The sequence below is a fragment of the Myiozetetes cayanensis genome, unplaced genomic scaffold, assembly GCF_022539395.1.
Source record: "Myiozetetes cayanensis isolate MyiCay16 unplaced genomic scaffold, myiCay2020 scf16, whole genome shotgun sequence".
Taxonomy (NCBI): Eukaryota; Metazoa; Chordata; class Aves; order Passeriformes; family Tyrannidae; genus Myiozetetes; species Myiozetetes cayanensis.
The window spans coordinates 16381322-16406512 of NW_026087270.1; the positions used below are offsets into that span (position 1 = coordinate 16381322).

The 25191-nt window shown below is 53.1% G+C and overlaps 1 protein-coding gene across 1 annotated transcript; it reads left to right on the forward strand.

Moving 5' to 3' along the window:
- Window positions 1-1780: 1780 nt before the first annotated feature.
- LOC126638037 (hydrocephalus-inducing protein homolog) lies at window positions 1781-25135 on the forward strand. Its single transcript, XM_050311647.1, is given in 36 exon segments — window positions 1781-1858; window positions 2144-2269; window positions 2534-2653; window positions 3135-3269; window positions 3476-3675; window positions 3934-4058; window positions 4820-5021; window positions 5757-5940; window positions 6292-6391; window positions 6744-6862; window positions 7183-7406; window positions 7744-7811; window positions 8628-8863; window positions 9650-9750; window positions 10450-10585; window positions 11030-11123; window positions 11126-11193; window positions 11802-11954; window positions 12486-12532; window positions 12534-12722; window positions 13066-13312; window positions 14165-14308; window positions 14502-14645; window positions 15086-15399; window positions 16133-16395; window positions 16486-16664; window positions 17645-17734; window positions 18298-18507; window positions 18624-18673; window positions 19003-19204; window positions 20167-20344; window positions 20861-21016; window positions 21105-21415; window positions 22151-22284; window positions 22802-22938; window positions 23785-25135. Coding segments are annotated over 36 exon segments (5526 nt in total). The 3' UTR covers window positions 23847-25135.
- The last annotated feature ends 56 nt before the right edge of the window (window positions 25136-25191 follow it).

Consider the following 25191-nt stretch of genomic DNA (forward strand, 5'->3'; position numbering starts at 1 on the left):
TCTTAGCAGGGTGCTGGTAACCAGGAGCCGGTATGGGTGAACCAGGGGCTCCCAAACTGACCTCCCTCTGCGTCCTGGACATCTCCAGGGATTGGGATTCTCCGGGATAAGCCCAGCCCGTGGAGCAGCCAGGCTCCTGCAGATCCCTGGCAGGAGCTGGACCGGGCACCTGCAGAGGTCACGAGGGGATGATTTCAGCGCTGCTGTATCATTTCCCGCCCGCTGAGATGCAGGACACAGATAAACATCCCTGCTCCGAGGGCGCCGGGACTTTCACCGCGGGACAATGGGATGACTGAAGAGTTCAAAAAAGAGCTTTCTCTCTGGCTGTTTATATCCCTCTGGATGTTGCTTTTTTTCCTTTTCCACCATCCCCTCCCACCTCCCGCCCCCACTCACTTCACCCCTATCTGGCTGCTGTCCCACCTTGCTGTCCTAGCACCAGCTCATTCCGAGAACAGCTCCTCCAAGCCCTACCCCTGGGCTGGCAGGGCAGGAAGCTGCAGGCAGGCTTCTCCAAGTTGCCAGCTAAAATATTTCAAGGAAAAGCCATTTCTGGGGAAGGGTTAAGCCAAGCCCCTGGGAAGCTCATAACCAGCAGCCTCAGGGCGCCCTCCGGGGCTGGGCAGGGGCTGAGGGGGTTCCAGTGGCAGCAGCTTGAGGTGGGATGTGTGACCAAGACCCTCAGAGGGACACCACAGGCTATTTCTTTTTGATGTATGCATAAGCAGGTGCACGCTGTGAAGATGCACTGACACTGCTCACACCCTGCAGCAGAACAGGAGCTCAGGAGCAGAGACACGAGTGGGCTTCTGACCAGTGTTGGGCTCTGAGCTCTCTCCTGCCTCAAGGTCCGGGTCAAATCCTCCTGCTGTGCCTGGATGGTCTGTAACAACACCTGGGGAGAGGAAGTGGTGCTGGGCTCTGCCCAACTGCCCAGGTTCCATCCACACACAGCTCTGGTTCCGCGCCCGTTCCAGGTTCCCTCCGTTGTCTCCTGGTTCCGCTGGTTTCTGTGGAACTGCCAATGTAGAGACAGCGACTGATTGCTGCCTTGATGTGAGAGCAGCCACACCAGCAGGTCCTTGGCTGGCTTGTGATCTTCCAGGTTATCCACAGCCTCCAAGCAGCCTGTGGTGGTTCAAGGCTAGACTGGACGCTACAGCAAGTGAATCCTCAAAGAGAAGTGGCAATTGCCTGTCCTCAGGTAAAGGAAATGACCTGTCCTCGGCCTCCTCACAAGCCTTTTGAGGGAGCTGGGCTTGTTTAGCCAGGCACAAAGTCACATCAGGCCAGCTGCTCTTGCAAAATGAGGCAGCCAAGTGACATTTGCTTTCCTCCTGTTCCCACTAAAAACTTGTAAAGAGTAATGGAGGACAGTTTGGATATTAATAGAGTTTTGGTTAGTAATTCCAGAAAATGGGATTCCAAAAGTAGTGGAAAGGGGGGGCAAGGTAAGAAATGCCATCAGACTCTGGTGTGTTTTGTGACTCATTTGCACCCACAGCAAAAGGCTGTTTCATCTCAGGGAATTTTTGTTTGGGGTTTTACATCCACGAATCTTAACTCAGCCACTTAAATGTGGTTTAATGGTGAATCAGGGTGGGGAGGCCCTGTGGTCTCCCCTGTGGCTGAGGGATGCACAGCCTGGAGACACCAGTGTGTCCTTTGGGTCTGCCGTGACCAGGATTCTGGATTTCCAGAGTTCCATTGTTGCTCCTTCCAGGAGAGCTGAGACATGGCCACTGGCACGACTCACCCGTCCGTGGCATCCTCCAGAATGGCTTCTGGACTGCAGGGTGGAGTGGTGACACCTCCTGTTCCAAGGCTGGCCAGAGAGGCAGAGAAGCCTGTGACTGTAAGTACCCACTGTGGCTGGGCAGGAGCTGTTTTAAGGCTGGGAACTCCTCGTGTCCCTCCTCTCCCAGCCCCTCCCGTTGTCCAGCAGCACCAGTGGAGCTCCAGACCCCCCTCCCCAGCTCTTTGTGCTGTGCTTCTGTTGGCAGGGGCTGTCATGGTCCAGGACTTCCAGGACTGTCCTAGTGGCTGTGATCACGAATTATTCATCAGTGGCACTTGAACAAGAAAAGCCTTTCTGAACAAGGGCATTTCTGAGAGTCTTGCTGGTTTTTTTGCCTTTCAGCTGACTCCCTCTGCCTTCCAGAAGGAGATGTCTCTCAGCACCAAGCAGAGGCTGGCCAGCACTCGGGAGATGAGCCTGCCCCAGATTGTCCAGCGTCACGATATGAGTGAGACCTCTGATCACAAGGTAGCCTTTTCCTGCTTTTTCCTTGCTGTTTGATGTGATATTTGAAGAGAGTGTCAAAAGAGCTGCTCAGCTGGAGCCTGCTCTGTGTGGTGCAGCAGCTTTTGATCATCTCAGAGCAGAGGTGGCTGAGCTGCTGTTCCCCCAGTGGGAGCTGGGCAGCACTCACACAGAGGCTGCACTTCACTGGGAGTCAGAGCAGGATCCTCATCCATGAACCTTCCTCCCAGCAGCTGAACCTCTCCCTGCTCTCTCTTGCCTCTCCAGGTCTCGGCAGTTGACCCAGAGCAGCCCCTGTTCCATCCTTTCCCATCAGAGGTGGTATTTCAGAACTACGTCCCACACAAGGTCTGTGAAATGCCGCTGGTTCTGAGGAACAGGGACATGGTGAGTGCTGGGATGTGGAGGTTGAGCAGTGTGCTGGAAGAGGAGAGAAGTGTAATTCCTGTGGTGTAAGCAGAGCAAGTTCCCTGCTGCAGCACATCCAGAATGAAATGCCTCAGCACCTCTGTTTGGCAAGATGATGGACATCTTCCCACGCTGGGGATCCTCCCCTGATATTTTTCTTTGCCAACAGACAAACAGTGAATTTGCTCTACTCATGCTTCCTCAAGTATAAAAGGACATTTATATTAACATTTCTGCCAGTCTCAGTAAAAAATAATTGTCCCACTGCCTCTGGCTGAGCTGCTTTTGTCCAGGCAGATGGGACTCAAGTCCATCCTTCTTTATTATATGTGCCTGCACCTCCAGAGCTAAAAGTGCTTTGGAAAGGTGTTCAAGGTTGGATGTCACCAGGGCATGGCCAAGTCTCTTCTCTGCCTGTTTCCACAAGTGGCAAAGTCATCGTTCTGCGTCTTTCCTGCAGGTTCCTCGGCTGGTGAGGGTCACCATGGAGAGCTCACCCTACTTCAAGCTGGTTGGCCCCAGTGGTGTGTGCCGTAAGGTGCCACCGGGCATGTGCTCGACTTTACGCATCGTCTTCACCCCCGGGGAGAACAAGGCGAGTCTGGAGCTCCCAGGAGATCAGAGCCTTCAGGGGAAAGTGAACCTGCAGGGCTGCATTCAGGACAGGGCACCTGGCCTGGGTTTTGAGGAGCTCAGCTGGTTTCAGTGGGGTCGCACTGGATCTGGAATTACAGGGTACTCTTTGCCTGTGTTGAAGATGTGGATGAATGCTCTGTGCTCAGGCTGTTTCTTTCCATGCAGGATTATTTCCACTGTCTCTTCTGCACCACTGAAAGAGAAGAGTTCATCGTGCCAATTCGGGCCATCGGTGCCCGGGCTGTCCTGGACTTCCCTGACCAGCTGGACTTCTCTGTCTGTCCGGTCAAGTACAGCACCCAGAAGACCCTGATGGTTCACAACCTTGGAAACAGGGAGGCCCATTACCAAATCAGCACCCAGAGGTAAAGCAGCTCCTCTGTCTTTGTGCAAAACACCTTCAGGTGATAATAGAATTGTAATAGAGCAACAAAAGGAATGAGAGCAGGATCTCCTGAGGGCTGGATCTCCCCAGAAGTGAGTCAGTAGCAGTGTCTCATCCTGTGTGTTCTGCTTTCTGCTGACTGTGGTTGGTTTGCTCCTCCCTTGCACGAGTGAGCTGCGAAAGGAATATTGTCCCCAGATCTCCCCCAGGAGTCCTGATCTCTCTCCCTGTGTTGCAGCCCCTTCTCTGTCATTCCGACCATGGGAACTCTTGGCATTGGTGACACCCTGCAAGTGACAGTGGAATTTCACCCTCTGCAGACCGGGGATCACTGTGCATCCCTGGTAGTGCACTATGGCACAGGTGAGTGCTGGGCACTGCTGGGCTGCCCTGCTGTGCCCTGGGCAGTGAGGAGAAGGCTCTGCCTTTGCTGAGAGATGCCCTCCAGGATAAAAGGCTGGGTTGCTGCACTTGGCCTTTGGGGCTGGCACTGAGGCATTAAGAACCACCCCACAGAAATGCCATTCCTAGAGAGCACGTCTGATGCTTGCTGCTTGCATCTCACCTGGGAAACAACCACCCCCAACAGGAGGGGTGGGGTTGGCACTGAAGGTTGTGCCCAGGAGGTATTTGGTTGGGAATAATGGCCATCACTTCACTTATTCTTCTATGGGTCTGCCTTTTCTGCCCACGTACCCCCAGGCATCCTTGCTTGTCAGCAACAAGGGATAGGAGAGACAGGAGCTCCTGGAATGCCTGCAGGAGACCCTGGGCAAGCTGTGACTGAATGGGGCTCCTCAGAGTCACCTGAGTGACTTTGATGCAGAATTCTCTGTGACCTGAGTGGGTCACCCGACCACATCTGACTATCTCACTGTAAATACTGTCACCTTGGGGTCAAATCTCTATAAGCACTCCCAGAAAAAAGGTGTTTGAGGTGGTGTCCAGGAATTCCCCATGCTGTGCACACACAGCAGCTGGGATGTGATAAATGTCATGGTCCCTGGAACTGCTCATACAGCCAAAAGCTGTGACTTTTTCTTCTGTTACCCGTGGTTTGCTCTGTTCCTTGTGCTTCCAGCAGCGAGTGAGCTGAGCAAAGCCTCCCCTTTGCGTTGTCCCAGGTGAAGATACCCACACGAGCCTTCACGGGTCAGCTGTGAATGCCCACATCAGGCTGGAGAGGAATTCCGTGACAGTTGAGCAGACTTACATCACACTGTCCAACCAGAGCACCGTGAGGATCCACAACCACAGCAATGTCACAGCCCGCTTCCAGTGGAAGGCCTTTGCTACCCAGGAGGAGGAGGAGCAGCTAAAGCAGAGGTGGGTTTGAAAGATGCATTTCGGGAAGATCCACTGCCCAAGGGTAAAGCTGACATCTGCTGGTCCTGCCTCCTTTATTGGGTGATGCAAAACAAAGTCCCTTTCCCCTCTCAGGGCCTCTGGTTTTATGCATGCAAAGCCTTTAATGTCACTGAAGGGATGTGATGCCTGAATTAATTTAATTTGCTTTGAAAGTGCTCTGGGGTGCTCTGGTGGAAGGCAGTGTAGGGAACAGGGCAGCTGGAGTTTGCTTATCCCTGCAGGTCCTAAAGGGAAGAAGCAGAGTGAGTGATCCTGGTAACCTGCAGCTGAAACACAGATTTTTATCTCCCTTCCCAGGGAAGCCCCACAGGGTCAAGGTGTCCCTTGATCTTGATCTTTATCTGCCTCCCCCGAGCAGCTCTGTGGGTAGGAAAAGTCAGTTGAGGTGGCTGGTGGAGTCTCCCTCAGTTGTGGCAGTGGCTTTGAGCCAGGAGGCTCTCTTGAGGGTTTTGCTGGCTTTCCAAACCTCTCCTGAGCTTGTGAGTGTGGAGTAAAACCACCTGCTGTGCCAGCAAACAACAAGGGATCCTCTGATCCGTCTGGAACTCCGTGGCTTGGGGTCAGCCCCTTGCTGAGGAGCTGCTGCTGCTCCTCCCCAAGTGCTTTGCTGCTGCTGCTGCATTTACACTTAATCTCTGCAAATATTTGGCCTGTTGAAGGATCTGCTGGGTTTGTCTCTCCCCGTGGCTGCAGGCTCTGCCACAGGCTGTGTGAGCAGGAAAATGCCCAGGCTGATAATTTCCTGGAATGGAGCAGAGCAGACACCACTCGTGGAGAGCGCCTTTGCCTTCTCTCCCACATCTTCCAGAGCGAGAGGGCAAAGGTGCAAGAGGATCCCATGCTGTTCTTTGATGACATTTTCACTATTAAACCAGTGGTAAGTGATACCTGAGACAGCTGATGGCTGAGAACCTCCCTTCCTCTTCCTCCTCCTCCTCCCTTGCGTGAGGTCACTTGGCAGATCCCCACCTCAGCCAGCTTGATGTGCTGAGAGGGAAGACCCTGGCTTTTTTGTGAGGCTGGGAGAGCTTGTTGCACAAAGCATTTCTGCCCTGCAGGCTGCAGGAACCTGCCTGAATCTTCCAATCTCTCTTACCAGTGTGATTGACAAGAGTTGCTCGCTCCTTGCTTGTCACTGATGCTCTGAATAAAGGCTTACAGGGCTGTGGCTGAAAACAAGACATGTGGTGTTTGAAGATGAAAGATTTTTTGTCTCCTTCTGTTTTAGGAGGGAGAGATCTGGCCTAATTGTTCAGCAGAAATCAGCGTGATCTTCAGACCCCGAGAAGCCCGAGTGTACAAACACGCCGTCTACTGCGACATCTCGGGTACGGCTCCTCTCTCCTGCCTCTCTCGCCCACACTGAGGGCAGTCAGGGTAGAAACCGTCCCAGAGTTAAGGTCCCCTGGGGGCAAAAAGAATTGAAACAAGGAAATAAACCTGGAAGGAGGAAGAGCAAAATTTCTGGCACTTCCTAAAGCTCCAGTGTCAATGCGGGGGTAGAAGAAAGGATGGTTTCCATGGACTTATCTCCTGAGGGAAGAGAAGGGTCCATGTCTTCCCCTGGAGAATCCAGACCTGGTTCTGTCCAGCTCAGAGTCAGGGAATAGCATCGAGGCAGCCTGGAAAATGCAGGATAAGATAGGGAATTATTGCATTGAAAGAGAAATCTCTCCCCAGGCCGTGAGACCAGGCTGCCCCTGCGCCTCATAGGGGAAGGCCTTGGGCCCCGGCTCCACTTCCAGTTTGAGGAACTGGACATTGGGAAGGTTTCTGTCATATCACTCCACAGATATGAGGTGAGCAGCAGGGTTTGGGGTGGATCCTGATGGCTCCTGGGGCAGCAGCGAGCCTGGTGGACCTGCAGAATTTCTGGCAGCTCAGGCCAGTGATACTTGTCAAATTTGGGGCGTTCCACAGAATCTGGATCCTTTTGATGGGGTCTGAAAGGTGTGTCTGTTGTTCCTGACACCCTCATCCCTGCTTTTTGCAACTGCCCTTGGAGAGCAGCTGGGAGGCTTCCTGCAAAACAGTTAATTGTTTAATTCAAAACCAACTCAGCCTTCTGTAAGAAAGGAGATTGCTGATGTATTTCCACCTTGCTTCCTTGCTGCTACAGGCAATCCTGGTTAACAAAGGGCCTATTGAGGGTCTCTTCAGCCTCATCCCTCCAACTACAGCTGTGGGCTCCTGCTTCACCTTCCTGCCCCAGCAGGGCATCCTTGCACCTGATGGGCTCCAGGCCATCAGCATCTCCTTCCGTACCACCATCCCGGGGGAGTTCAAGGAAGAATTCCAGTTCAGGGTTAATGAATCCCCCAAACCCGTCACCTTGACCATCAGGTGAGGAGGGCTCTGGGAGGGAGGTGGGCAGGTCTGTAGCTGTCTCTGGGTAATCATCTCCCAGCTGCCTCACTTTGTGGTGGAACAGATAAAAAGGGTGTTGCTGAGGTCTGAGTCTTGGCTCTGGTGCTGGTACCCCCTTAGTGTGGGGGTGCTGCCCACTTTGCTTTGCCTGCCCCCTGTCTGGGTGGATGCTGTGCTGAGCACAGGGTGGGGTTGATTTGAAACCCCTGGTGGCTCTGACAGCAGCTTTTATCCCTTCCAGGGGTCACGAGAGCTGAACCCTTTGCAATTCCCTTTAACCCAGCTGTTGCCTCCTCTGCCTTTGTCCCCACAGGGGCTACGTCATCGGACCGACTTTCCACTTCAATGTCCGCGCCCTCCACTTCGGGGACGTCGCCTTTGGTGAGTGTGCCCAGGGTTTGGAGCGCAGTGTGAGAGGTCTGTGTGTTGCTGAAATGGAGCACTTGAGCCTCAGAGTTGTCTGTCCCTCGTGTTCCTCCACAGCAGCCTTAAGGCTGTTGGCTCCAGGGCTGCTGGTGGCTTAGGCAGCATCTTCCCATCATGAGGTCAAGTGGGACCAAAGGAATAGAAGTCCAATATCAGTGACCACTTCCCAGTTTCCTTTTGAATGAATAAACCAACAAGAAAGGCACCAGTGAGGAATATGGTTACATAATAGGAGATTCATCCTGCTTAATCTGAGTTAATTCCTAGGGCCTCTTTGGCTGGAGGCAGCTGTTGTATCTTTGTTTCATTTAACTGTGCTGCTGATTGTTGTCTGCATCTGGTGACCTCAGTCTCATTTGGGATTGTGATATCTGTGTTTGTCCTCTTTGTGCCCCTCCTGCCTCCCTGCTGGAGCTGGGCAGTGGTCAGTGTTGATGGGCACGGAGAAGCTCTTGGCTGTGCCTGCAGTTGTTTTTTCCTCCCCATCTGTGTTGGTAAGCAGGCCCTGGGAGATGTCTCCTCCCCACAGAGCTGGCCAGCCAAGCCAGATATCCACTGCAGATCAGGAGTGGGCATTTCCAAGGCAGCAATCTGGGAGCAGCATCCAAGGGAACTGAGTGACCATTAATTACTCGCTGAGCTGCTCAATGAGCTGTGGCTCAGATAACAAAGAGCTGAACTCCAAGCACAGTTTCATCCTACTGGGACATTCCCACCAGGGATCACGAGATGATTGGTGCCTCCATGGATACTTTGTGTGCCATTTTCCAGGCTTTCCTCGCAGTCTGTCCTGTCGCCTGACCAACACCTCGCTGATGCCCATGGCCTTCACCCTCCGCATCCCCCAGGACGGCTCTGGAGAGCCCAGCCTGACCAGCTTGGACCAGGTGTCTGGCAACACTCGCCCATCCTGGAGGAAGGGAGCTCAGGGTCTCCTGGAGCCCATGGAATTCACCATAACGCCCTGCAGAGGGACCATCTGCTCCCAGGCATTCCAGGATATCCAGGTATGGGAAGGGTCCAGCCATGCACCCTTCAGTGGGTGGGGCTGAGGCTTCGCTGCTGGGTGGGAGGGCTTTGGCACTGCCAGCTTTGGGGGCTGTGTGAGCAGATCTGTGCTGGTGTGAGGCCTCTGTCAGCTGGGATGTGCCTGAGGGAGCACAGTTTGGTTTCCAAAATCACAAGCTGAAATCATGCACCACGTGGTCAAGCACGGAAGCCACTCGTGTGTTTGTGAGAGGAATTTCTCTGATGGAAAGCAGCAGAGGGAGGGTGAGGACAGAAGGTGGCTGTGAGAGGGAGAGATGTTGTTGTGTAAATCAGTTTGCTTTCCTTCCCTCTCTCATTTCTCCTCTCCTGGGGAGCAGAATGAGTTGTATTCCCTGCAGGGATCTCCAGTGGGGACGGAAAAGACTCTGCAGCCATGAACTGCCCAGCAATCTGCTGGGCCACACTGTGCCCTCAGCTTCCTGCTGTAAAGCTGAACTCATTCTGTTCAAGTCAACAGATTTCCTCTGCATTTCTGTCATTGCAGTCAGGTGAAAAGTTGATCCCTTAATTTGAATAAAGTGGTGAAGAGAGCACTAGTCTGATGGTGCTTTTATTTAGCTTACCTGTGCCCTGATAACTTCAAGATATGTTTAATAAATCCAGTCTTGCCAGAAGGCTTTTTTTGCAGAAGAATTAAGGCAAAACCCTTCCTTTCCTTGCCATGGAACAAGAGCTGGAGGACACTACACGTGTGATGAACCTTTGGGAGTGAGGAATTATTTGCTGCTCTTCCCTCCCACCAGGTCACCCTGTGTTCCAACACCGTGGGACGATACAAGATGGAGCTGGTGGTGGACGTGGATGGCGTTGGCAAGAGGGTGTCAGCGCTGCCCCTCACAGCCAGGTACCAGCACTTTCCTTGCAGCTGCTTGTCTTTCCTCGTGCACCCACCACCAGCACCCTGCCTTGCACTGGCTGCAGCTCCAAAGGAGAAGGGCTGCTTAATGAGACGGTTGTGCCCAGCTCCACATGAGAACAGCAGTGCTTGGGAAGCACTTGGAAAGCCCACGGTGAGAGGCACCCCTGCTCACAGCCAGGCATGGCCCTGGGCCTTTTTCTAAGTGGAACAGGAAGGGCATTAATTATTTGCCTGGTTTTTGGTGCTTGAGGTGTAACAAATTCCCCAAGGGCCGCCTGTCCTCCTTCCTGCAAGAGATGGATTTGTGCTGGGTGGTGACCATTGGTTCGGGGCACAGCGAGCAGCCTGCTGAGAGCTGGGGTCTGGCTCAATTAACCAACACGTGCCAGTGGGAAAGGGGCTCATGGCAGGAGTGGGGAGGGCAAAAAAAAGCTAGATCTTATGAAGGGGAATATAGTCCTTGACCTGGCAGGTGAGCTCAGGTTTCACTGCTTCACTCTGCTCCTTTGAGCATTAACCCTCTCAGAGTTGAGGCCAAAAGTTGTTCTTGCTGCAGCCGAATTCTCTCCTGTTTGCTGCTCTGGGTGCCAGTTTAACGACCAGAGGGATGCAGTTCCCTGGAGCTGTTCCCTCTCCCAGCCAGAGCCATCCAGTCAGTGCCAGGGCTGCCATCCCTTTGCCCAGGTGTGTCGTTCCTGCCCTGCGGGCGCTCAACCCCGTCATGGCGTTTGGCCGGTGCTACCTGAAGGTCCCTTACCAGAAGATGCTGAAGCTCGTGAATGACAGCGACTTTCCTGGCTGCTACAGGGTTCTCCCTCAGGTTTGGCATCACATCCTCCTCCTCCTCCTCTTTTCAGATGTTATCCAGTTGTTTATTAGGGGAAAAGAGGGGTTTGCATAAGACCTTGCTGGTTATTATTCAAACCTAAAGGTTTGCCGAGAACAGGAACCTACCTGAATACAAACTTTAGGAAGCAGTTTAACCTCTTAGGGAAACAGTTTATATTCTAGTCCTTGGAGAGTTCAGAGGGTTGTGAAGAGCTGCTGCAAGGGGGCTGCCAGCACAGGAGTGGGTGTCTGTGGATGCAGCAGTTTTGAACCCCCTGAGGGGATGCTAAGCCCTTACAAGTCCTTCATTTTGTGTCGTGCCTTTCTGCTTTCTCCTGGGGATTTTTGAAAGTGTGTGTGAGTTGCCATTGTGGCAGATGTCAAGGAGTTTAAAGTTTCCTCCCTCTGAGGCTGTGTTTGATTCTGTCTCTTCTAGGAACACAGGGAGGATGCTGCTGTGAGGTACTTGACCCCTCAGCCATGTGGGATTATCAAGGCTCACAGCTCAGTGGAGATCCCATTTATACTTGAAACCAAATCGTTGGGGATCATGACATCACTGCTGATGTCGCCGTGTTTGGGAGTGAAGAATCCCCCCTGGTGAGTGTGAGCTGTGTGAGATGTGAGCCTTTGTGTGACTCATCTTGGTGGAGTGTAAAATGTACTGGGATTCTTCCAGGGAAAACAGGAGCTTGTGATATATGGCTGGTGTGGACAAGTAAGGAAGGGATTGGTGGCATAAGCAGCATCTTATGCCTAGAAAAGAGGAAGTATGGAATCCTCACAGGTGATATTCTCAGTGCCTGATCCAACATATAGTGGGAATCAGGATAACAAGCCCAGTCTGACCCCAGACCAATCTGTGGGTCTCACACTCTGCTGGGAGGGTGGTTTGGGCAAGCTGGAGCAGTGAAAGGAGTGGAAGCAGGCAGGAGGTAGAGGAAGTGTGGAGGTAGACAGTGTGGAGGAGGTGTGAAGAGGCAAGAAACAGCATTTCTCTGTCTGCTGATAATGGGAGCCTGTGGCTGTCAGATGGGAGCACTGCAGACCCCACGCTTGCTCCAGGCCCTCTGTTTCAATCTACAGCACCGAAAACTTCAAACAGCCAGAATTATCCCCAGTCTAAACTGCCCTTAGAGCTAGGCTTTACAAACTTTCCTTGTTTTTTTTTTTTTTTTTTGATCTTTTCTACTTTCTCCTTGGAACAGCAAATCCATTTAGAGAGCACTGGACAAGGACCGGTTGTCTTTGTGTATCCAACTGAGATAAACTTCGGCACTATCCAGGTCGTAGAAGATATTTCCCACACTCTCCACCTGTCCAATCAGAGTGTCATCCCTGCAGTCTTCTGGGTGGAGATGGTAAGAACCTGTGGGACTGTTTTCCAGTGAAAATGACTGCTCAGTAGCAGCCTGTGATTTGCTTTTTATATTCAATGTTCCCATGCCTTTCTGTGCAAGATATTCCATCTGAGTGTGGCCAGAGGAGCCTGGCTCTGGGAGTGGTTTTAGCTGGGACAACCCTCAGTGAACCAGTTTGCAGAAGGGTTGGAGCAGAAATGAGTCTGGATCATGTTTGCAAGTTCTCTCTTTATTTTGTGGAAGTATTTAGCTGTGCTTTTGGAGCTCTGAGCTCAAGAGAAGCCTGTGGACCTTTGTTCCTGAGAGGGCATGGATTTCCCTACGGTTTCCCCGTTCCATCTGCACTTTCTTTGTTGCCAAACTGCTGGTAATGGTTAGAGTTGCTGTTGCCAGACGCTGTAGCTCAAATGTAGGGAAATTAAACCTTTATGGTTTTTGCCCTGATCCCTTTAGTCCTTCCATTTCCTACACCCCACAGCAGATCAGGGTCCATGGTTTCCATCCTAAGCTCCTGCTGGGTTTGTCTTTCAGGCTGGCACGCGCTCACGCTGGAGGACTGAACCCACTAAGGGAGTGATCCCCCGGGACCGAGGTGTCTGTGATTGTCACAGCAAACCTGGATGACACGGGCAAATTTGAGGACAAGGTGAAGCTGTTCATCGAGAACAGCGACGTGAACATCATCCCCGTGCAGGCTGTGGGCACTGGCACCACAATTGTCACCGACAAACCGTTCTGTCCAGAGCTCAACCTCAGGGCCCACTTCAGGTAGGATCTCTCTCAGCTCCCGTTTCTCCCCGGGCTCAGCAAGGAGCAGTTTTGCCCTAGTCCTTCAGGCTAGGTCTTCTTCAGTAGGTCCCAGCTCTGATGCTCTGAAGCCACAGGGATTCTTTAGAAACATGTGATGGCTATTTGGGAGTCATTAGACACCCTCAAAAGCCACCCATATGGAAAACAGCTGCTGGGTGGTGATGAATTTAAGGGCAGCCAAGGCCTGGTTGTGGCTGAAGCTCTGAGCTCGGGTGGCCTTTCTGGTGGAGGTTTTAGTGCTGAGTGTGCAGTCAGGGAACACCATCTGGTGCTGCTGATGCCACCTCTGCTTCTCTTGCAGCCTCAGTCCCTGCTGTTACCGCTTCAAAATGACAAACAAAGGGCGCCACACCCACCAGCTGTTCTGGAGCACAGAAGGTTTCAGCATCTCCCAGCAGCGTCGTGCCCTGGGCACCACCAAGGGCAAAGACCCTTCCCAGCTCCCCAGACCTGCCAGCCCCGTGTTTAAGCTGCAGCCGCCGCAGATGGAGCTGGGGCCGGGCCAGACGAAGGACGTGGTGCTGGAAGGCTTCTCCAGCACTCCCCAGGTGAGATCCCACCCAGGGCTGAGCCTTTCCCATCACATCCCCTCCACTGGGGCTTCTCCTGCAGCCCCTGGACATTTGCCTGGGAGAAGGAGCAAGTGCCTTCAAGAAACTGTTTGGAGGCCACAAGTTTCCATGGCAGCACCAGTTGCTTTCCCTGCTGGCCACCATCAGTTGCTAAGGGTTTTTTTGTGTTTCCATAGCTACCAAAACCCAGTGCTGATCCCAAAATACAGGCTGGAGGAAATATTGGTCCTTCAGGGCAAACAGGAGGTTGCCAGTGTCGTGTGCTGGGGCAGAAAGGAAGGGCAGAGAAAAAAAGTTACACTTTGCTAAGAGCCCAGGCAGAAAGCAGAGAAAATAAGTGCCAAGTGCTTTATCCAGGGAAAGCAGGGAGTCAAACAAAAGCCCTGTGAAGGGAGGGAGTGTCTGGGAGCAGCATCACTTTCCCTCTGCAGACAAATGTGGGCAGAAGGCTGGTCGAGCCCTGAGTCCTGGAGGAGGAAAAGCGACACCGTGTCAGCTCTAATGATCAGTCTGATGTCCATCCACGTGGGAAACTGTTCCCAGAGATCATTATAATTGACAGCCTGACTTCTGTCAACATTTCCACAACTGCTCCCCAGTTTCTCAGCCAGCCCTGCTGTCCCAAGGGCAGGCAGGTCTTGCAGCACTCTTGGAAAGCAGCTCAGAAGGGGAGATTTTAGCAAGGCCTTGGGGTGTTCTCCCCCTGCAGCACAGAAAGGAAAGGGGATTTTGAGGAGAGCAGTGACAGTAACTGTGGCAGGAATAGGCCCTGTGGGTGGTGAGCCAGCCCTGCCAGCACCCACTGGTGACAGTGACTCTTGCCTGCAGAAGGTGAAGGAGAGGCTGCTGTGTCATGCCATCGTGGGGAGAGAGAAAAGAAAGAAGCAGATAATGCAAGTGGATGTCAGATGCGAGTTCATTTTTCCCCTCGTGCAAATATCTTCCAGAGCAATCGTGTTCCATGTGGAGAAGGTAAGTTCTGGATTGCATCCTGTCATGGCATTTAATGGGCATGGCTGTTAAATCAGCTGCAAGGGTAGAAACTATTAGAAAAAGTAAATACAGATGTATGCACTTCTGGGGTTGAAAAATGTGAAATGCATCGGAAGGGGAAGGAGGTCTGTGGCCACCTGAGGTTGTTTTATCTTGTCTCCTGTTTCTGTAGCGGCCCAGTGATGTCCTGACCCTCCTACACAAGCCCCTGTCTTTAAAAAACGTCTCCTCCCTGCCACTCAGCGTTGTGCTGGACTTGAAGAAGCCATTCCTAATCTGTGGTGTGGACCAGCAGCCCCTCCCTAAAGATGCTCAGGTGAACAGCCAGGGGCCTTCCTGCTGGTGGGGTTTGAAGAGGGAGGGCTGTTGGGTGGTCCTAGAGTCAAGAAGCTTTTTCTGTAGAGCCAGCAGTGAGCTGGCCTGAACTGAATCAGCAGAGCTGCTGAAGGAAGCAAAATCTCACCTGAATTGGCAAGACCCATCCTGGCTCTAAGACACAGAGAGCAGACAACTAGGTCTGGGCAAGCCATCCAGCCTCCTGGAGAGCACCCCAGCTCTCCAGCAGCCACCCCTTGTATTGCTGCCAACAAAAAGGCCTGAGAGAATCCTGGACCAGAGCGTGGTGCTCACAGTGTGGAAATGAAGGGTGAACTGGGAAGCCCATGCTGGGGTCACACTTTGAACCTTTAATGTTTCCTGCTGTCAGACCTTGGGACTTCACCACGCAGGTGATTGACACCCTTCATCTCCTTGCAGCCCATAAAACTGGAGGTAGGGGAGGAGCTTCATCTCCGCATCCGGTTCAACCCCGCTTACAAAAAGGATTTGAACAGCCGGGTGGCGGAGAAGACGCTGAACGTGTGGTTCGTGGAGCACCCCCACGAGGAGCAGGTCAGCGTTCGGGGGGAGGTCCACTTCCCAAACCTCCGTATCCAGACCAAGGCCCTGGACTTTGGCTGCGTCCTGAACGACACCGAACAAGTGCGCTGTGTGGCGATGACCAACTGCAGCCCAATTCCCGTCCGCTACCGCTGGTCCTTCCAGACCGACAGCCTGGTGAACACCATAAGGTGGGTGCTCCTTTTGCCCTCTGCTCGAAGCTCTTCTCCCTGCTGTCCTGTTTGTGCTCTGCAAGGACCAAGGCTCCTTGCCTGGGGTCTGACTCCAAAGTGCTTTGGAGGTTTCCTTGCGGAACAACCAGCCGTGGTCAGGCTGGAAGCTCAGATAGGTGATCCCTACCAGCTGGACACTGGGACTGTAAGACACTCCCAACCCTTTTTGCCCAGCAGTAACCTGGAGTCCTGCTTTACCTCTGGAGCTACAAAGCCATGCTTAGGCACTTGGACAAGCAGATCTATAAAGTGAACTCTTCCCCTTCCCTGCCAACCCAATTTGTTGTCCTTTCCTACAAAGAACCTCCACCAGAGTGCATCTAGGGATGGCTGTAGCTGTTGGTGGAGCACTTGTCTGAACATCCCTGGGAAGCAGAGCCATCCAGGGCTGGGCTGTGCTTTCCAAGTCCAAGTGCAATCCTGCAGTTGTGCTGGGGCACATCTGTAAACACATTTCTGGCAGTTCCTCCTGCTGTGGCCTGTGCAGAGTGCAGAAGTCTGGTCTGGGCAGTTTTTATCAGAGAAGCAAAGAGTTTTTCCATAATGCCCCAGGAAACTGAGCCCAGTTAACCACTGGGCATTGAAGTGCTGCAGTGGCAAAGAACAGAGCTCATCCAGAAAGTTTTGTTTAGGGAACTGGGACCTGGCTCAGAGGAGACAATCTCTTTGGAGATGACATGTTATTTTCCAGGTTCAACCCTTCACCACCTAAATTCAAACCCAAACCACCAAAGAAGGAGAGAGACTCTTTGAAGTACTCAACGTTGTCAAGGAGGCAGTCCAGTGCTGGAAGTGTGGAGGAGCCAACCAAAGCCCCTGAAGCAGTGCAGGACCCTGCCCAAGAGCCAGAGGGTTCAGAGGATGCCCTGGGAGCAGTACAGGACCCTGCCCAAGAATCAGCAGGTTCAGAGGACTCTCAGGGAGCAGTGCAGGCTCCTGCCCAAGAATCAGCAGGTTCAGAGGACTCTCAGGATCCTGCCCAAGAGCCAGAATGTTCAGAAGACTCTCTGGGAGCAGTACAGGCTCCTGCCCAAGAATCAGCAGGTTCAGAGGACTCTCAGGGAGCAGTGCAGGATCCTGCCCAAGAGCCAGCAGGTTCAGAGGATGCCCTGGGAGCAGTGCAGGATCTTGCCCAAGAGCCAGCAGGTTCAGAGGATGCCTTGGGAGCAGTGCAGGGTTCTGCCCAACAATCAGCAAGTTCAGAGGACTCCCTGGAAGCAAAGGTAGATTATCTTGTGCACCTACCCCTTGCATTGCCTCCCAAACTTGCCCCTGCAAAGCTGAGCTCGTGCCAACCCCCCTTTTTGCTGTCCTGCTGCCCTGTGCCCTGAGAGTGGGCTGAGCAGCAGGGCCAGTGGCTGGAAGTGGGGCATCTGGGGAGGGAGAAATAGGATAGTTTTGCCCAGAGAAGCCCACTCAGATCCTACAGACCTATGTCGAGTTTGGGATTTTTTGGGGCTTATTTTCTTTACAATGTAAAATGAGGGTTTTATCTCCATCGTGATGAGAAGGCTTTTGGTTTCCTTCCTGCACCAAGTTGTGCCGAGTACTGATCTCCATTTCCCCCTTTCCACCCCATCTAGAGCCACCATTTTCACATCCCTGCCTTTCACCCAAGAGCCAGTATTGCAGTCTTTTTTAAAGCAAGGCTTCTCTTCCTCCTAGCATGGAAAATAGCCTTTGATCTGCTGACCTGCCTGGTGAATCTTGGTGCTTTGGAGTGGGAACTGATCCCTTGTTCTGGGTCATGTGGAACAGAGGCTGCTCATGGGGCAGTAAAAAAGGATGCAAGGGAGCAGGGGAGTTTCTGAAAGCACCAGTGTTGGCATTCAGTTCAAGGGGAGGAGTTGTACCTGCTCACACCCAAATATTGGTCATTTTAACTTTGCATATTTTCCTCTGGATCAGGAGAAATTATACCCATTAGACACAAAGAATAGTATGGCTGAGTGTTCTCAGACAGAAGCACAAAATCATCTTTATTTCCTGGTTGTTGTCTGTATGCACAAGTAAACCAGGGAAATTCAAGTGGCTATCCTAAAATCCTGGAATGGTTTGGCTTGGAAGGGACCTTGGTTTTGCTGGGAAGGGACCTTCAAAGATCCCTGTAGTTCCAGCTCCCTCTGCCTGAGTGCTGGGGTATCCAGTTCCCTCGTGCAAACTTGCACGTAGGAAGTGCAGCCCATGGTGCTTTTTTTTCCAGCTGCTGCCATCAGAGCCTCAGAGCCTGGAGGCCATGCAGGGATGGAGGCAGTTCCTGGAGGTGGAGGACCTTGCCTTGGGAATGGAAGAGGTGAGTGGGCATCTGTCTCGCTTCCACATTTCCAGCGTGGAAATTAGTTCTGCCCAAGGATGCTCCCTGTGCAGCACCTGCTCCCCTTGTACCTTGTCAGGTGGTTGAGTGGGAAGTTTTGCAGGAGCTTTTGCTGTAGCACCTTGAGAGAGCAGCATGTAAATCAGAGAGAGAGAGGGAAAAGCCTCAGGAGTCAGATGAGCCGAGTTGGAGTCCCCCCCTCAGCTCCAAGGGCTTTCACCTCCAAGTCTCCTGTTTTTCTGAAGGCAGTAAAAGTGTTTTTCAAAGGCAAGTTCTGCAGTGGAGAGAACATCTTGCTGCCAGGAGGCATCCCAATTTGATGTGGTGTATTAATTAATGCATTGATCAGTGAGCATGGAAGAAGATTTCCCCTTTGGTCCCTCCAGTGGTGAGTGGCGTGGAGGCAGGAGGAGATCAGGATGACTCTGGCTGTGTTGGAGGAAGAGGCCCCTCCAGTCACCTCTGTGCTTCTCTCCAATTCCCCGCTGCTCTTCTGCACCCATTTCCATGCTCAACAACTCAATCTCTCCTCCCCTCCCCAGGTTTTCGATGTGCAGCCGGTGTCGGGTGTGCTGCAGCCGGGGGAGACCCAGCAGGTGCCCTTCACCTTCTTTGGCCACGCCAACATCGTGGCCCGTGCCACGGCGCTGTGCCACGTGGAGGGAGGCCCGACCTACGAGGTGGAGCTGAGCGGGGAGGCTTCGAGCCTCAGCTACCACCTGGACATCCACCACATCGACTTTGGGCTGCAGGTACCGCCCCCTTCTCCTGGCTTAATCTACAAAATAATCCAGGGAGGAAGTTGGGCTTCCAGTCACTGTAGCTGGAGAGAATGTCCCAGAATAATCCTCCCTTTACTTCTTTTCAGTTAAGAGCCCACAGATATTTCCAGCTGCTGGCCCTGTCTCTGTTGCCCCTGTGTGTGTCTCCCTTCGTTCCTATCGATGTATTTGCTTGCCAACACTTGCATGCAGGTGCCTTTTCCTCTGGAATGCCTCGATGCCTCCTCCATTGATTCACCAGGCTGTTGGTGACCCCTCAGAGTAAAGAGGGCCCTGGTTCATTTATTACTGGCCCTTACATGGTTATTACAACATCTCTGAATGCTGCCAGAACTCCCTGCTCCTGTGCAGGGCTAAGAGGTGCCCTGTGCCTGAACCAGGCTGACCTGGGATGGTCAAGTGCCTGGATCTCCTCCCCAGTCCCTGCTCTTGCGCTGTGGCTGTCTGCTTCCAACCCCACGAAAGAGGAAGGAAATTCCCAGCAGCAGGCTGGTATCTGCAACTTCCCACTCCTCTGTCCTCCCTCCAGCTGTTTAACAAAGTCCTCCAAGCAGAGGTCACCCTGCTGAACACCGGGATCATTGGATTCACCTACAAGGTGCTGAACCCCAGCGCTGCCAAGGCAGACAGCCCTCTGCCTCGGGAGCCCGTGGTCGTGCCCAGCACGGTGAGTGGCACAAGTGATTGGCCCCAGCCCTGTGTCAGGTGGCCCAGGAGAGGGTTAAAGGGTTAAAAAAAGGGGTAAAAAAACCAACCAGCCCCCCAGCCTTGAGAGACAGGGCTGGAAGCAATTGCTGCTGGAGTTAGAGAAGGTCAAGCAAGTGCTCTGCTGACAGACTCCCCCGTGGCCTTGGGCAGCGGGTGCCAGCAGTGGGAGGCACAAGCACATCAATCACTCCTTGGACCCTGACTCCTGATCCTGGAGCTGGGTGGTGCCAGCTCTTCTAGAGGGTCACCTTGCCCAGGCTGTGTGATCAGACAGGACTTACTCCCTGTCCCTGCCTCCTCCCTGCCAGCACTAAGCTGCACTTATGTATTTCTTGCTTTGGATTGAAGCTCCTTTGCCAGAAATCCTCACAGCCCCTGTGCTGGTCCCTCACTCCCTCCAGCTTTGCTGCTCTGCAGCAGCAACGTGGGGCAGTGAGGGGGCCAGGGAGAACTGGGGCTGGAAGAGCAAGGGGAGGAGTTTGCAGCATCCCACCATCCCAGCTTCTCAGCCCTGTCTGGATGCCTTTGAGCTTAAGCAGCGTTCCTATCTTTGGGCCTCTTTGGAATAAGAAGTGAAAGCCAAATTGCTTTCCCGTTATTTCCTGCCCGTCTCCTCCAAGGGATGACACGCTGATGCCCCCTTCCTGCCGGCAGCCGCAGACACAGCTCTGCTGTGGCCCCGTGCAGGCAGCTGCTGTAGCAGCATCCTGGGTGCTGGCAGCTGGGCACCCTCTTCCCTGGATCTCATCCCAGTCTCTCCTCCTGTGCTTCCAGAGATGTGTGTTTGCAGGTCACTGGGAGTCTGGATACACTCATGCATCCATGGTGTAACCACAAAGGCACGAGGTGTTTTTGTTGGGATCATTAATAAGGGGACAGGCCCTTTGATGCATTCCTTCCTTCTCCTCCCACCCCCTTCAGGCTTACCTTGATCCTGGAAAGGAGCAGGTGCTGAAAGTCTCTTACCTGCCAGGGGTATTAGGAGTCTTCTGCAGGACTCTCCAGATCCAAGTGGGTCACCTGGCACCAGCAGAAATCCTCCTGAAAGGAGAGGGGACCTTTCTTAGGATCTCTTTGGACCTGCCCTGGGATATCAAAGGTGAGCACTGCCTGTCTGCTCCCCAGGAAGGTCTCCTGGTTTTTCCTCCCTTTTTTTCCCCCTGTAGGGCAGCACACACCCATCTCCACCAAGCCTGGAGGTTGCATGGCTGCCAGACCAACACTCCCCACTCTGGTTGCTTCCTGAGCCTTGAGCAGAGTAGCCCATGTGGGCTTTGTCCCAGGAACCATCCTGCAGATCTTGCCAGCACATCTGTCAGAGGCCTGGAAAGATGATAGCTAGGCAGAAAACCTTGGGAAAACTGCAAGAGAGACTGGCAGGGCTTTTGGCAGGGTTGAATTTGCATGATATTTCGGGGCATGAGATGCTCCTCTGTGGACAATGGTTGAGAGTGAACATGAGGATTTAGAGAGGAGCAGCAGCATCCACTTTCCACAGATGGCCTGAGGGGTTTGTTTCTGGGATAGGCCAGTGTTGGGGAAGTGGGACTTCCCAGCTTGAATGGGTTTGGCAATGTACCCAAGCTTCTATTTGTGGATAATTTTTTTCCTTCAGGAAATGAAAAATTTGAGAAGATACTGAAGAAGATAAAAGAAAATGTGGAAGAAGACAGGCAGAGCGATGCAGCAGATGCTCTGTCAGAGCCTGCATCCGTGGAGCCATCCATGGATGGTCCTGGCCTCAAGAAGCAGCAGCATCTGCTTGCCCCAGGTGACTTGGTGGGTTTGTTTCTGGGACAGGCCAGAATGGGTTTGGCAATGCACCCACACTTCTATTTGTGGGTAACTTTTTCCTTCAGGAAATAAAAAATATGAGAAGATACTGAAAGAGACAGCAGAAAAATGGAAGGAAGAGATGCAGATCGATGATGTCCTGGATACATCCGGGGAGTCATCTGAGGAGGCATCCGAGGAGTCATCTGAGGAGGCGTCTGAGGGGTCATCTGAGGGGTCATCCGAGGGGTCATCCGAGGAGTCGTCCACAGAGTCATCCTCGGAGTCATCCACGGAGTCATCCACAGAGTCGTCCAAGGAGTCATCCATGGAGTCGTTGGAGGAGTCGTCTGAGGAGCCACCCGAGGCTGACTCTGGCGTTGAGTTTGGCATCGTGGTAAGAACAGCTGCTGCCCCCATTGGCACACGCCACCCTCCCCATGGGAACTGGAGCCCCTGGCACCCCACAGCAGCTTCCCGGTGCCCTGCTGGCACTTGGGACCTCCCTGCCCGCATCTGGCTGTGACCGTCTGTCAGCTGTTGGCTGACAGGGGCTGTCCACCACTGGTCATGGTCCTTCCTGGAGCTGCACCAGCTTCCTGGCTATTCCAGGGGGAGATCCTGAGGGCCGTGCTCAAGGGATGGAGTCGATGGCGCTTTGAAGGAAATTCAGGTCATTGCTGGGGAGTTTGTTGCTCCCAACTCAAGCCCTGCCAGGTTTACAGACCTAAAGAGCAGCAGCCTGACTGTGCCCTGGGGCTGTGCTGGCAGTGCTCATCTCCAAGAGGCCTGGTTGTAGTTCCCTTTTCAAGAGAGCTTTTGTCCAAGCTGCTTTGGCACTGGCTGGGGGCAGGCAAATATCTGGAGCTCTGGAAGGTTCCTGGTTTGTCTGTCTGTCTGTCTGGCCAGATCGGCTTTTCTAGCAGTGGCTGGGCAGGCAGAGATGCTGGAGTTGCTTCCCTGGAGAGAAGGTCCTCTCTTAGAGAGTGGGAGGTGTCCCAGACACTGAGCAGCCAGACAGGAGGACCCCGTGCCCCCTCTCAACAAGAGCAGAGTGGGATCCTCTTTCAGATACAAGTCTGGGACTCAGGATGAACCCCTGCCAACCAGCCACTGTCTTCTCTTTCCTCAGTGGGACACCTGGGTGCAGAGAGAGATGGAGCAGGTGCTGATAGAGCAACGTGTCCTGGAGCAGGAGAGAATTGTAACCTCCCGTGCCCCCGAGCTCAGGGGCTTTGACAAGAGCGTTCGTCAGAAGCTCGTCGAGTGAGTAGGGACTCCTGTCCCTTGTCTCCAGGTGTCCCGAGGGTAACACCCAGCAGTGCTCCCTGCTCCAATGCAGGAAGAAGATGCTCTGCAAAACAGATCATTCACGTGCTTCCCTTTGCGGGATTGCTCTGGGAAAGGACCCTCCCGTGAATTTTGCCAGTGTTGATTACATTGATCGGTGATGCCTTGGGGGCGATTCTGGTGGCAGAGCAGTGAAGATTTCCTGTGCAGGCAAATATTATTCCAAGGCCCTGAAGCAGTTTCAGGCTCAAGCTTTACACCAGGCTAAGCAGTTTCATTGAGACCAGTGGAGGTACCCCTGGTAACTGATAAAATCTAGGACCTGCACTCCCCGTGACTTCCTGAAGTCACTGCCAGGTGGTCAGGCCTTGAGTTTCACGGGCTTGAGCCGAGTTTTTACACCAGTGAATACAGAATTATATGCTTTATTTGCACCTTCCATCCACTTGGGCGTGGGCTGTGGTTTGAGGACTGTCTTTACTCCCCCTTCCAGGTTAGAGCTGCCCGATTACATCCTGGACATGGGCAGCGTCATTCGCGGTAACACCGAGACACACACGGTGAACGTCACCAACACCGGGCTCCTCCCAGTGTCCTTCAGCATTGACAAGCGTGTCCTGCAGGGCAAAGGTAAGCAGAGCTGGGGAGACTTCCCGTGGGCTGGAAGGGAGCTGTCTCAGACAGATCAGTTTAAGCCACCAGACAAGGGGAGGTTTTTGAGTGTTTTCCTCTCGGTGCCCCTGCTGGGAGCTTCGAAGCCTGAATTCTCCTGGCCAGCCGTGCCCGGGGACCTGGCCTGCCTGTGACTGCCCTAACACTGCACTGCAGGAGCCAGGTGGGCTCATCACCCTGGTCACCCCTCAGCATCTTCTGCCTTTGGTTCCCATGAGCACCAAGTTTCTTCAGGCGCTCTGTGGGCTTGTGTTGCAAACCAGTGGGATCTGCTGTGGTTTGGAAGTGCTCTGTTTGGAGTTCACGCTGTCACAGCTCTTGTGTTCAGCCTTTATTGAGGAAATAGCCTGTGAGATCCTCTGAGGGATCAAAAGCAGCTTCCAAAAGAGGCCTTGAGGCAAGGCTGTGCTTTCATCAAACAGTGGCTCTCTGTCTGAGGGATGCTCAGGTGTCTCCTCTAAGTTGTTGACCAGGGAACAGCATGGCATGGGGGGATCCTAACTGGAAATTCTCCTTTGGAGAGCTCTGTGCAACCTTCCCTGAGGCACCTGATGAAGGAATTGCTAGAGGTGCTCAGCTGGTCTGTTTTGGTTTTACCACCCAAGGTGGACCTTGGATGCTGGCTGTGAAAGCCCTTTCTCCTTGAGTGGTGGGTGACAAGTTAAAAAGAGCAGCAGCTTCTCCAGAGATGCAGAATGGTCTTTCCCAGAGCTGCCAGCCAGGACACCTCCATGACCTTAACACGGTTGTGACACATTTCATGGTGCCTGTTCATCTCAGCTGCTCTCTTTGTGTCTGTTCAAGGTTTCAGTGTGGACGTGGAGCAGGTGCAGTGCCTGGCCCTACTGCGACACAGAGAGGATTGAAGTGCTTTTCGACAGTACCAACATGCCCGTGGGAGAACTGGATGTGTCCCTGCCCATCAAGGTGCCACAGCTTTCGGGGCAGGCAGCAGGCTGGGCACAGCAGCAGCAAATGTCACCTGGACTCTCAGCTGAGCTGTCTGTCCTTCTCCAGGTAACGGGAAGCTACACACTTCACATCCATCTCTATGCCTCCGTGACTGCGGATTGCACCCAGGATGAAAGGGCCCCTGACCTGCAGCTCCTCATGCCACTGATGCGCTCTGAGAGGCGCAAGAGACGTGACAGCCAGAGATCTCCTAAAACTGCCTTTAGAAGGTGACAGTACAGTCAAGGTCTGGGGGTTTCAGCAGGAGCCAAGGACTCTCTTGGTGCACCCTTGGCTCTCACTCAAAGGTGCTTGAGAGATTTGGTTGCTGCCCCAGGGATGAGGAATGCTCGCTCTTTTTCAGTAGTGATATCCTTGCACCAGTTCAGCTGCACAATCCCTGCTTTTCCAGCTGGGAAAAGGAGGCAGGAAGGTTTGCAGGGGCCTGGCAGTAATGCTGAGCACTAAAAGGGGCTTTGCACACAGGCTGGTGTCCAACCTCCCCCCAGGGCCTCTTCTTGAGGATGCAAATGAAGGGCTCTCCCTTTCTGCGAGCATCCTTGGGGAAAATTTCTTGGGAATGAGCAGGAGCATTAAGGGATTCGCAGCCTGTTCCCAAGGACAGCGTTACCTGTGGGAGTTTGCTCTCTGGGTTACAAGACCACCTGGTGCCAGGGATGCCCAAAAGGGTACAAACCCTTTGGAAACCACCTCCTTGCTCAGGGACACACAGGCTGAGGGCCAAGCCTGGGGCAGGATTTACATCCATCCATGTGCAGCATCTCCCACAGCCGGGGAAGTGGCACAGAATGTGCTTTGCCTGCTCCTGCACCGGGAGGATTGGACTGACGTGGTTTCTTCTTCAGGATTGTCAAAGCTGAGAGTCCAACCAAGGCTGGAGAAATGGAATCAGCCTCTAAAGGACCCAATTAACCAAGACATGAACAAACTGAGCGATAAGAACCTGGAGGGCTGGCATTGGCACACCTCCTTTACCAATAAAGCAGGGAAAATAGTATCTCATGTGAGGAAATCTGTGAATGCTGAGGGGGGGGGGCCTCCAGTGAGACGCAACCCATGCTTTTTAGACCACTTCTCTCGAAACACTCACAAATATTCGTGTGTTTAGTATTTATTTGAAGGCCAACGCCCAGGCACCTCCTGTGCTAACTTCTTACACTGCAAGCAAGCTGAGTGATCACTTTAAAAACACATAAATAAAACTGTCGCTGTTTAGCTCTTGTGAGAGGAACCAAAATT